The sequence below is a fragment of the Barbatula barbatula genome (genome assembly GCF_947034865.1).
Source record: "Barbatula barbatula genome assembly, chromosome: 15".
NCBI lineage: Eukaryota > Metazoa > Chordata > Actinopteri > Cypriniformes > Nemacheilidae > Barbatula > Barbatula barbatula.
The window spans coordinates 14,911,771-14,924,804 of NC_136778.1; the positions used below are offsets into that span (position 1 = coordinate 14,911,771).

General features: G+C 39.9%; 1 protein-coding gene across 2 annotated transcripts in view; it reads right to left on the bottom strand.

The window, feature by feature from the left end:
• Positions 1–13,034, bottom strand: part of cdc42bpb (CDC42 binding protein kinase beta (DMPK-like)) — a 56,848-nt gene that overhangs the window by 16,917 nt on the left and 26,897 nt on the right. For both annotated transcript variants that reach the window (XM_079474716.1, XM_079474715.1), the window contains exons 3-12: positions 10,887–10,970; positions 9,989–10,084; positions 9,423–9,571; positions 7,995–8,088; positions 5,729–5,929; positions 5,302–5,550; positions 4,979–5,213; positions 4,687–4,806; positions 2,192–2,325; positions 697–939 (exon numbers count right to left, since the gene is read on the bottom strand). In XM_079474716.1, coding sequence (XP_079330842.1) covers positions 697–939; positions 2,192–2,325; positions 4,687–4,806; positions 4,979–5,213; positions 5,302–5,550; positions 5,729–5,929; positions 7,995–8,088; positions 9,423–9,571; positions 9,989–10,084; positions 10,887–10,970 — 1,605 coding nt within the window. The remainder of the gene's footprint in view (positions 1–696; positions 940–2,191; positions 2,326–4,686; positions 4,807–4,978; positions 5,214–5,301; positions 5,551–5,728; positions 5,930–7,994; positions 8,089–9,422; positions 9,572–9,988; positions 10,085–10,886; positions 10,971–13,034) is intronic.

Genomic DNA, 13,034 nt, shown 5'->3' on the forward strand with positions numbered 1-13,034 from the left:
GAACCACGGTCAGTGTCGCTCATCTGGCTTTAGTTAGCCACCGAGGTCTAAAGAAGGTCACGGGGTCTGTGAGCCTGGTCTTCAGGGAGAGGAGGCGGCGTGGAGGGCTGTCGAGAAAGGGGCGTGAAGACATTCCTCTCTTCGTCTAGGGAGATCCGGAGCTGCCGAGCTAAACTGAGGAGTTGCATTCCCGGCTTCTCTACGAAGCATGATTGATGATGTTGAAAAATGTGCTGCGTTCCAAAACCTTGTTTCCATTTGAATAACATGTTGGTGCCGAGTCATAAACACTTGACGGTAGCCAGACCGATAGTTTGGAATACCAGGACGAGGCATGGAGCGCAAATGCATCTTCATGACTGAAAGCCTGGGACAATTAATCTTCATTTGCTTTTAAAACAGATACTGAAAAGATCATAACATTACAAGAGGGGCCGTGACCCTGACCCTTTCAATCTTGGTAAAATCTTCGCGCCCTTTGAATAATGTCGCTAACAGGTCCGTCATAAGCATCCACGCTGTTCACGCATGTGCCTTCTTGCGTTCTTACATCCGCCTGGATTTTTTACCTTTTCTTAATATATAGATACAAAACAATGTGCTGTGAAACCTTCAGATTGATTTATTCATTCTACCTGCAAGAACAGGCCCTAACAAACCGCCCACGTTAGTGAAGCCCCTCCCCCTGCCGCTCACCTCCTTGCGGGCCTTCTCAGTTTTGCGGATGTCCTGCCGCATGGCATCGAGCTTCTGCATAACCACCTCCATCTCCTCTTCCTTGTCCCGGAGCTGCCGCGACAGACGCTGCTTTTGAGAGCGCAGCTCGGCCATGCGCTCATTCACCTCGGAGAACTCCTGCATGGCCAGTTTCCTCTGCTGGTGGGCGTCCTTCAGCTCCTTGGTCTGAGACTTAAGGCGGTCCAGAGACTCCACAAGTTGCTGAAAGGCAAAGAAGAGCGATGGATTTTAGCAGTGGTAGAGAATGAAGAAGGCCAGAGAGAGAAGAGCACAGGTGCATGGATCTGAGATGAAAGCAGAGAAACCGATGTGTGGATTAGTGTGTGTGAGAGGAGCTGTGGAAGAAGAGAAAAAGCGCAGCCGCGTCAGGAGAGACGGAACTGAAAAGGAGGCTGAGTGAAAAATAGAAATTGTCAGGAGAATTGGGGTTGTGAGCTAGAAAAGCGTACCCGGCCTCGTAAGGACGACATTAAAACAGAAAATTGGTCAAATAAAATAAAAGTATTAGAAGTTTTATTAACGGCAGATATTGCTCTTAAACTGCTCTTGGTGTGCTTCAGCCAATCAGGGCTCACGGTCAACAGTCAAGGGGAACAGGCCGACAAATCAGATTAGCTAAAAAAATTTGAGTGCGTGTTGAGAATTTTGACCTACCCTATGTAAGAGGGTGATGACATTAAGTGTGATGAAGGGGGCCAGTGTTTAGAAACGTCCTGATTTTAATAGGCTGACGGCTGTTTCATACCGCACGAGTAAACGGTACTAAAGCAGCACGTAGGCAGACCAGAGTTTGCATGTCTTCATTTGAAATACATGTAAGAGCTTTCAGTGCAGACTGATCTGGTTTGGTTTATTCATATTTGTAATTCTCTTTCTTGCCTTGTTTCAGTTATAGACAGTTAAAAGAGTTTTCATCCGTTTCTCAAAGGAAACGAAGGAAAGAAGGATTGTCAGCATGATGGGATAGTGTTCCCTTTCAACATACAGTAAGAATTAACAAAGCATATTCTGTGTTTATGTACTGGTATAGATGGACGCACGTACCTGGCAGAAGTTCTGGTTTGTGTTGTATTAATATTTTACTGTATGTTAATTGTATTAAATGACATTAAACTACTCAACAGTTATTGATTCTTTGTGTAGGGCTGCTGGAAGTGAAGTTTGGGGCACATAACGTTTGTTTACGTTGTTACAGCTGAAACAGTCTATAGTAACAATTTCAGGAGGTGGTGTTCAATTTATGTAGTATAAATAACCCTCTAAAAGTAGTATTTAGATTTAAAGGTAGGGCAACAGGTTTGAGGAACATATAATAATACACATGATATAATTATACACATGATAATAAAAACGTTTTTAGAGGATTAAAAAAATTCTGTAGAGAACAAAAAACATGAAGGTAAATGGTTTAGGTTAATCCATTTCAGAGGATAAACTCCATAGCTATTCATACCTTATGAATCTCCTCTTTTTCATGCCTTAGAGCTCTGACTTGCTTGTCCAGGGCCTTTAGTTTAGTGGAGGAACTTTCAAAGTCCTGTCGAAGAGTCACAGCCTCCTCCAGCTGATGCTCCAGCCTATCAGAGTCTGAGGAGGGACCAATCATTGAGAGTGAGCTTGGATGTGATTGGTTACCGGTTCAAAAGTTTACAAACAGCGCATCTGGATAATTAAATGGATTAATATCCAATATGATATTTCCCTTTTTATTTTATTGAAGGTTTTTTCAAGGTTTTTCCTAAAGCTCTCCTTTAAACAATGAGTAAATCTATAAATAATGTTTTTTATGTTTATTTTAATGCAACTTAAGTTACAGTTCTTATAAAACACCATTACTTGAACAATATTAGACGGAAGTGCTAGATATACAGCATTCGCAGGTACATTTAAAATAATTATAAGACGAATTTTGTCAAAATGATGGCACGTTTGTGCACATTTTTGCTTAAGTCTTTGAAGTTTAAATGGTTATGAAATGGAAATACTCACTTGACTTTGAAATTATATTTACAGGTTAAAATAAACCTGCAGGGTTCCTACACATTTCCATTTCAGAATTCCATACTTTTCCAGACTCAAACATACAGACTCCCTGGAAGACTTTTCAGAACATATTTAACATCTGAAAAAAGTTGGGGTTTGAAAAATCTAACGTTCAATAAAGAAGGTCAAGGGATATTAAATAATATTTAATAATTTTTAGCCAAATAATCAGTGGACTGTTGTAGCTATACCTCACGAGTTCACAAATAAATGAACACCAAACCGAGACGTGTTCAATGCACAACATTTTATTGGAATTTTGTGAAATATTAAGAACAATTTAAGATTTTAGAAGAACTAGTGCGCAAATTAGATAACAATAGCTAAAACCAGGTCTGTCTTTTTATGTTTTTCAGTGATGAGTTAACACGTGGTCAATTTATATGTGCATTTATCCAAATTGGAATACAATTAATCTTTCAAGATAATTTGGGTTTGGATTGACCTTTTCAGTAGCTACAGACACAGACATCAAATTTCAAAAGTTGAAGATACTTGTTTTTAATTTAAAATAGGTAAAATAATATAGAAAGAGAATTAAAGAACAAGAATTCATTGATGTGTTTGAAATATTTGCAAATAATATTGTTTTAATAGCCTAAACACATACTAGAGTCAAAGCCATGCGGTTTAGGATGAAATGGTGAAGGTCTGGTCATGTTTTAGTCTCGTTCCATTATTTTGTTGTTTGCATTATTGGATATTACAATCAGCCATTTAGTCAGGTTCATTATTTAAATGTTGACGGGTGTTAAGCACGCTCAAATTGGGAAAGCAAACTCCGGAGCGCTCTGGAAAGAGGGAGAAAGCAACACACCCAGCGTTTTTGCACGAGTTTATAGACGTTTAAAACGTTTAGCTACGTGCCCTTTCACAATTGGCTTTCCTTGAGCTTCCGGCCTCTTTCATTTGATTGGACCGTAATCATCGGCTTCCTTCATTTGATTGGCCAACTCGATCAGAGAGCGCTGTTGGACAGCTGAGGTAGACTAGATCCGAGATCAGTTATCTAGGCGTTTAGTACAATATTAGCGGCACAAAATCAAGTTCTGTCCTTTTGACTTTTATTGCATACCATGGAAAAACTACCCGGACATCAGGGACCTAAAGGGTGGCTACAACAGTAGGTGGAGCCCTAACTGCGTAACATCCAATCGCAGGAAAGTTCACCAGCAGATTTGTCTAGCGCCGATCGTTTGACAGAGCTCCAAACTTCATAAAAATACTTTTGTTATCAGAAATTATTTTATTATCAGAAACTTTAGATTTTAGAAAACTGAAGTGTCAATAGTGTGGAAACTCGTAATTTTCTCCATACTCAATTACATTTTTTCCATACTAATCCAGACCTGGAAACAATCAAAAACAAATCCATACTTTTCTAAAACGCGTAGGAACCCCGAACCTGTGAAATGCAAGTCATGCACCAGGGTAAAAATCTCTCTCTTAACTGCATTAAATGGCAAAGCAATCTGTCAAAGCACCATTGCATTTAACATTGCAACCCACATGAAACTCAATGCTTATGACTCTCTCTAAGGCTAACGTGCTCTGGGCAACTTAGGTTGTGAATATTGTTTTAGCTTTTTGCTATTTTTAGTGATGCAAAGTGAGGTTGATGATTTTATTTAACGGTTTTTAAAAATTTTACCAAATCATTGATGAAATTAAAACATATGACCACATAATCAAATTGAATCATTCTGATAAATAAAAGTGTCAATGACTTAAAACCCTGAAACAAAAACATATCGTGTCAGTTTTCTAAGAATGTGAGTTCATAGCTTTAAATAACAACTTGGACATGGACTCAATATATATATATATATATATATATATATACACCATAGTCTAATGTAATAAGTCTATAATGTAATATCCCTAACAGTAAAGGCAACCTCTCACCTGCCAGTTTCTTCTTCAGTCGATCGATTTCCTCATTGAGTTTTTTAATCTCTTTATCACGGCCAAGTGTACCAGCTCCGCGCCCAGAGCCATGAAGAGACTGAACAGCCTGAGTGGATTCTGGGAAATCACGTGTAGAGAAAACAAACTTTACACAATGTTTTACTACTTACAGTTAAAATGCTGTAGTCAAATGCAAGGCTGAGAACCTCTGCACAGAACTATCAACACTACTTAATGTCATAAAAAGTACAGTGTAATGTCTCCAAGAGATAACAGATTGAGTTATTACCCTGCAGCTTGCGACTCAGCTCCTGTTTTTCTTGCTCCAGGCAGCGAATCCTCTTCTCGAAGGCCTCCACCTGCAACCCCCCGTCTTGGAGATCTTCCCCGGCACCTCCGTCCGTAAATGCCACTCTGCTTAAGCTCCCTCGGTCTGAGAAGCAGCTCTCTGTGGTGTAGGTGAAGCCCACAAAGGGCAGGTGCTGCCCGGTGAAACCTGTATGCGAGACTGGCGGAACGATGTCCTGTTGGAGCACAGAGGTTAAAAATGTAAAAAAACGCTGTCACATTGTTAAAAAATATAATGCTTGAACGTTTCTGAGTGACACCAACCGGGTTTTTCAGCACATCGTCGTCCACATCAAAGTTTGAGGTGTCCGAAGGAGAGCTCACGTCAGGGATGTACGGAGCCTCTGTGTTGCGGATGTTTTCCCAGTTGATGCCTGCAAAGAACGGGTGTTTCTTGAAATCCTCGATGCCTTGCTGCCCCAGCCTGCGCTCTCTGCTGCAGATCAGCCGTTGGATCAGGTCTTTAGCATCTTCAGACACATCTGTGATGTGGGAGGGGAACTGGAAACGCTCCTGAATAGAAGAAATCACTTTGTTAAGAAATCCGACGATGGATTTAAGATTTTAAGAACCCTACTCTGAGAAGGTATGAATTGGGGGTTTGTGTTGCTCTAATGTATGACCAAGTATGTTTTGCTTTCTTACAGATGACTGGGCTGAGCCAGTTTACAAGAAAAAAAATGATGCCTACCTCATGGTTCATGATCTTTCCGTATGTCTCCACCAAGGACTCGGCATAGAAGGGCGTCTCGCCATACAGCATCTCGTACATGCAGACCCCTAGAGACCACCAGTCACACTCTGGTCCATACTTCCCCATGCCATCCTCCATGGCCTGCAGGATCTCTGGAGAGATGTAGTCCGGTGTGCCCACAGCCACTGAAGACTGGACCTATTCAGAAGAAAAACAGGAAGTGACGTCACAAATGAGCTGCATTTAAATAAAGCCATAGAGTAAATAAAGCTATAGACATGAACCAAGACAAACAAAACAAAATCATGAATTTTCAGAACATTGCGGGTATGAAATGCGCACTAAGCCAACTCTTACTCAAGCAGACTCATAAAACATGAACTAAATACACACACAAAGCCCTCAAAACATTCTTAACCTCTTGACCTTGGGTTATTTTTGGAGAATGATTAATTGATCTTGCACTCATGGGTGTGTACAAGGTTTCTGGTACAAAAAATGATCTCTTGAACAGGCATGTTTCATCCATCAAGACGCCTCTGACTACCAACAGCTATGTGTTTATCCTATATGCAAAAGTGGAATATCGCATAGAACTTTCATTTAAATGAGTCAATCATAACTTTCTGACAAGCTGGTGCCACTCGTCACTAAGAAAAATAGAAGTTTCAGCAATAGGAGAAGCTCTTTTTATAAATAGTACTCATAATGATTTGCTCCTCAGTGTGCAGACGAAATGCAATAATCACTGTCATGTTATCTTCCTTTCAGAGGCAGATGCCTCTTCAGGAACGCTGTTGTGTACTCATAATGTGAATGAACAAATCACAGCTGTCAAGTTAACAATTTGTCCAATAAAGGGGGTCCTATCTAAAGTAAACATCCCAACCTCCTCATTTAACAGGAAATACATCGTAGAAAAACAACCGTGGCCTGAGGAGTCAGAGCGATCGATACCGTGACTCATCATGAGTGCATTTCCAAGAACTGGTAAGAGTGAAATTCCAAATTCGTGAGCTTAAAGGTCCAGTGTATGAAATTTAGAGGCTTCTAGTGGTGAAGTTGGGAACAGCAACCAACGTCTCACTCCACACCGCCCTTTCCAAGCACTACGGTGGATGACACAGAACTAAGATGTCGTCAAGGAGATACTGTACAGCAGTCTGTCCATTAAGGGCTACTCTAAAAAAAAAGCTGAATTCCATGTAAGGGGACCCGCGGTCTATGTAGATAGAAATAGCTAAATTAAGGTAATAAAAACATAACGCTTCATTATGTCAAATCTTTATACACATCTGAAGACATTGTTTAGGGAAATGTTAACGTCTTTGACTCGCATAACTAAGACGTTTACAAATGTGTTTTAGGTCCATAGAAAGCACAATAAATGCAAGTAAAATGTCTACTTTATGGCTTTTATGGTCTACTTTATGTTTTTGGAGAATAAAATGTCAAAATCTGGATGAAATAATGATACATTGTCAGACACATGTATGTACAAATTAAAAGAAAATGCTTATTCTGACTTGTACATATAAAAAAGAAATAAAAGAATAAAGGAGTATGTTACATTTTATTATACTTTAAATGAGTAAGAAAATACTTATTGGCAAATTATTTAGTATTTGGGTTGAAAGTAGTCTTTTGATATGTCATAAATAGATTTTTGTGGTAAATATGTCTGACAAGATTGTTACACAATTACATTTTAGAAAAATGTAGGAAAAAGTTCATTTTAAGGTAGTAAAAACATAACACTTCATTGTGTAAGCTCTTTATAATAACAAAGTTATGTATATTATATTGCATTTCTATCAATAGCAAATTTGTACCGCAAATTTCACACTGGACCTTTAAGTGTAGATATCCACAAACCCAGAGAATCAGTGCTGGAAAACCCAAACTGTATTTTTAACAGAAGAATCTGATCCAGGTATTAGAGCTGTTGGTTATGGAACACTTGTTCAATCCTTTCTACATGCAGCTGGCACACAGGAAGCACGCAAACAGCAGCAGATAAAAGCTGTATTGGCCTTGGCGGTGTTATCGGTGCACTATGGTGACTCATCAGTCTGTGAGCGAGAGGGGTGGGCAGTGAGGGGTTTTCTCATTAGCCCTCCCTTTCTAGGGCAGCAGGGCCAAAAACCAACTCTATCAATGTCAGGAACACACAGAGGAGAGGGCAGAGGGGAGACCACCCTGTTGGGGTGACAAACACGGTGCGGTTTATGTGTGACACTGTGAATCTTTATCCCATACTCACCGTTCCATCATGCATCATTTTCAGACAGGAGCCGAAGTCGGCGAGACGAATGTGACCGTTCATGTCTAGCAAAACGTTGTCAGGTTTGATGTCCCTGTGAAACACAAAACAAAAAATTCGTATTCAACTTATTTAAGGTAACTTTCAATTCCGTTGTACTATTTTTATTTTTTGGAACACATTGCAGTTATATAAACCAACTGATTTTGCCCTGCGCTGGGACGCATTTTTAATCCAGTGGGCACTGCACCCCGAATCTACCGCTCTCCAGGGTGGCTGTTTCTCCATGCCCAACCAATGCCCTGCTCTCCATGTAAACAGCCGGCCTTTGTTCACCCTCCTTCACTATTTTTTCTCACACACACACAGTCCCTGTCTCTCTATGACTGGGCCACACACACAGTGCCCTCTGTTCCACAATCCTGGCACCATGGTGAGCACAGCGGGTACAGAGTAAACACGGTGTCAAAACTCATCACGCTATAACTAGCCAGACACACCCTAACACAAACACGCTCACAAATAACACTATTCACAACCTCACAGAGGCTGTCCAACAGGCTCAGCGTAAGCAACACTGGCCGACACATGTTTTTAAGAGCTCCGTCATTACTGCAGTCAGCTGCAGTGCACGGGCAGGCTGGTCACCAATGGTGCCAGTGCACTCCTTATTTATTCCACAGAGAGATAGAGAAAATAAAAAACACCACATTCAATGATTTCTTTCAACAGCTGCAAAATATTTTGGAGCACTCGTGTGGATATTATTATATTTAAACACACAATAATAATAGGTAATATCTAATATTCCAAGTAACACACACGCATGCACGCGCGCGCGCTGAGGTGGCCGAATGATCCGCACGCAAAAATCTAGTTTTACTCAGCAAGAACAAAGATTTGGGGAAATTCCTGATAAATAAAGTAAGGTGGGCTGTTGTGATTGGCTGGGGTAATATAGTACAAACTGCTACTGGTGTCAGAAGGGAAGCACCACTGAAAGAAGGAAAAGGAGGCTCAGCTGGACCGGATGGCAGCCCAGTACAAGCAGACAGGAAAAGGCCTCTGAACCTGATCTGTAGGCTAGAACAAACCAACAGACATCTGCAATTATTTCATTACATGCATTATGTGCAGATGAGCGATGTGAGCCTCTATCAGGACCAATGAACACTCGGTCTTGCTTGTCTGCGTGTTTATATACTTGAGGTCAATCACTGTTCCAACGTGTTTTGTCTAGATCTGTTCTTGCGTGAATGATTTTTAACCTTCGGCAAAAAGTGTGGTCCACAATGCAGCTTATTTCTGCTAAAACTGCCTACTTGGACAGGAAGGGGTTGCCTTCATATGGTCCATGAACATTCTGTCTCCATGAAACGAACTAAAAATACTTGGCATTCTGATTTTAGTTACATAAAGTTGTTTCACCTGTGTACATAGCGCTGCTGGTGGATGGAGTGGATGGCAAGCACCATCTCCGCCACATAGAACTTGGCCATGTCCTCCGGGAGTCGGTCCTCAAACTTACTAAGCAGAGTTAGCAGGTCACCACCCACGTAATAATCCATCACCAAGTACTGCGGGTGGAGAAAATCATCTTTCATCACACAGACACTGACTCAGCATTTCGCACTTTTGACTGAAAGACATCTAAGAATAGAACAGTTTTATTGAACATTGCTATTAAAGGGATAGTTCACCCAAAAATGACAGTTGTGCCACTATTTCCCCCCCCTCTTGTCATTTTAAACCTGTATGACTTACGTTGTTCTGCAAAACACAATCTAAGATATTGAGAAGAATGTTGGTAACCAATGGGTCCCGCTGTTGTTTCGGATACCAACATTCTTCTCAATATCTTATATGTGTTCATACAGGTTTGAAACGCCAAGAGGTTGAGTAAATGATACGTTTTCATGTTTGGCTGAGCTTTCCCTTTAATTGTGTTTAGTGATGTTATGGGATTTATGGGTGCTTTTAGTGGAGATGCACACCAGGTAGTTGTCATCCTGGAAGGCATAATGGAGCGTGGTGATCCACTGGCAGTCTCCATTCACCAGGACTTCCCGCTCTTCTCTGAAACACGCCGTCTACAGAAGATGCAAACAGATTTATTGAATGTCATCGTAAACACTTTTATATTTATTTAAAACACAACTTTTTTGGGTTTAAGCACACACAAGGCCACATGTTATAGCCCCAGTTTTTAGGGATCAAGCACAATTTGGTAGATCACTCAATAAATGGTGCATAGGCAAAGTCTAGAGTGTCTGTAGGGTGTCATTTAGCAGACGCTTTTATCCAAATCTTGATATCTGTGGGGATTTAATAGGGAGCTATTTTCTCCTAAAAGTTGAATGGCCAATAACGGTAAATTATCGACCGTGTCGGTACCGGCCGATAAATGGTAATTGTTTATGTCATCATTTCGCTGATAAAATTATGAATCATTTCTTTTGGTTAAACCACTTCAGCTGCACGCTGCTCACAGTTAAAATACAGTACAGTCATGTCTTTCTGTCGTGCTCATTCAGCCTATTCCAGACATTTTTTGAAGTTAAAGAATCTTGAATTATTGGCTTGGTACATGATTTTCAGAGGGAAAAGAAATTTCAGTGTCAGAAAATGTTATATTAATGTTTAAATACTATATATCGGCAAATATATCAGTTATTGGCTTCCAACACAAAAGAATAATCGGTTATCGGCCAAAATTTACATATAGGTGGATCCCTACCAATTACAGATTTCCTTTATATAGAAATACTCACACAAACTTATAATTCTCTTGCTAACGGTGGCTAGATTTCAATAAAGTGTTCATTGCATAATTATCCATTTATTTTATTAATTCATTATTGCATTTGTGAGCATTAGCAGGAAGGTCTTCACCTCGGCCCTCTTTAGCATCTCCCACTTGTTGAGGATCTTCATGGCATAAACCCGCTCTGTGTGTTTCATCTTCACCACAGCCACCTGCGGATGAGAGATGGGGGGGTTAGTCAATGCATACAATCAAACCAAAACTCAGCTTGATTCAGGAGCTTTGGGGAATCATACATTTTTTTTTCGCCTTTATTTATTCATTTATGCACCCATGGCCCACTTAGAGCAAAATCCCTGCAGGGAAAGTAAGTCTCTGAATGAGATGCTTCTGATCTTTGATGATTCTGAAAGGCAAATAACAGGAACGCTGAGATTTGAGATGGAAGAGGGGGTGGCACTCGAGGACAACAAATGTCAAAAGCGGGTGTGTGAGAGTGATTAAGGTCTTCCCTTCAGGAGGAATATTAGGAAAGTGACTCGCTGCAGAGGAGTGTCCTACTAGAGGTTATTCACTTTTTAGGGTGGAGAAAGATAACACCCAGCCTGCAGGAGGACACACCAGCCTGGGAACGGACGCAGAGCATGAATGCAGTGAGGGACTGCGCTGTTATTGGTGACAAGAGTTTGCTTTTATTTTTACGATAAGTCAAGGATTTCAATGAAATTAGACAAAGGAACTTAACAGTAACATGATCTGCTGTTGTTCATCAATTCAAACCAAAATGGTCTAAAAAGCACAGAGTACTACAGATGGATAGAGATAAGAGGGTGGGCACCACAATAACACAGTGGACACATCAATGACAGGATGAACAAAACATATACATTTCTTTTAGAACATACAAAAAACATTTAATCTTTTATTCAAATAAATGCAATATTACTATAAAGAAACAGTACGGTATATACCGTTACAGCAGAATAAAATGTCAAATGCAAGAGATTTGCCATGGAATGTGCTCTTATAGCAAAGAAACGTGAATTAATCCACAAACTAAATCGAATCAAATAAATACTTGAAACACAATAAATGTTCGTGCATGTATTCATATGAATTTGTTATACATATGGTCTGTCTTCCTATTGTATACATATTGTGAGCATTTATTTGAATTAATAATGAATGAATAATTAATTAATTAATAAATTAATCTAAGAACGATGAGGCGTGTTATGTTTCTGTATAATATTAAATATTGCTACCGTGAAATATATTGTTACTATGAAATAATATAAAGTTCATTGACATTTCAAAGCCTGAAAAAAATTACGTAGTGCAACATTTCATTTTTGCATTTGCGGATGCGTTTTAAAGTAGAGGACAAAATTACTAGTACATTCAATAAACAAATATTTAAAGAGTTACATTTGACTTTTAGGTGGATAAAAGAAGTACTCTTTTAGATTAAATATTAGAAATCGGGTGACATGTAATATTATTAATTCCATAACTTGTACTTGAAATTAAAAGTCCGAATTGTATGAATGACCTCTTTATTAGGGCTCCCCTTGCCTACAAAATATCAAGGTTAAATATTTATATTTTTAAACGTGCTGTATCACCGTCAGCCACATAACATGCAAGGACCAATGCCGTCAAATCTGGTGTTCCACGTCGTGTTGCAGCGAACTTCTACAAGGTGGCGAGGACGATTTAAGACATTTTGATCCTCACACAAAGCCTCAAGATATTAAGAACTTGACAGTGTCTGGTCACAACATGCTTTTATTGCACAAATAAACAGCTAGAAATTATTCAAATAAATTTTATTTGTATAATGTTTGAGATTTAGATTTATAGAAACTGGTATGACCACTGTTTGACCACTTTATTATTATGCTATCGTCCACTAACTGGCTATTTGTGACGGCTCTGCATGCTTACGTTAAGTGGTGTCGCGAACCTCCCTGTACTTTGCCTTAGAGCTCGGGAGGCATCACATGATGTGTGTTTACCCTCAATGTTACCGGCACATGCACCCACACCCGCATACCTGAGTGCAATGTGCTGCTTCAGCACTGTACAAACTGCAACTTTGCATACTAACGGCAAACAACAAGCTGTGCTGGCGTTTTCGATGACTCCACCGCCTTTGATGTCCTTCGCCGTGTATGCGCACGTATCAAAGTATTTGAAAAGTACACTTTGACGACAAAATCTAACAGAGGCTTAATCACACACACACACACACACACACACACACACACAGTGTC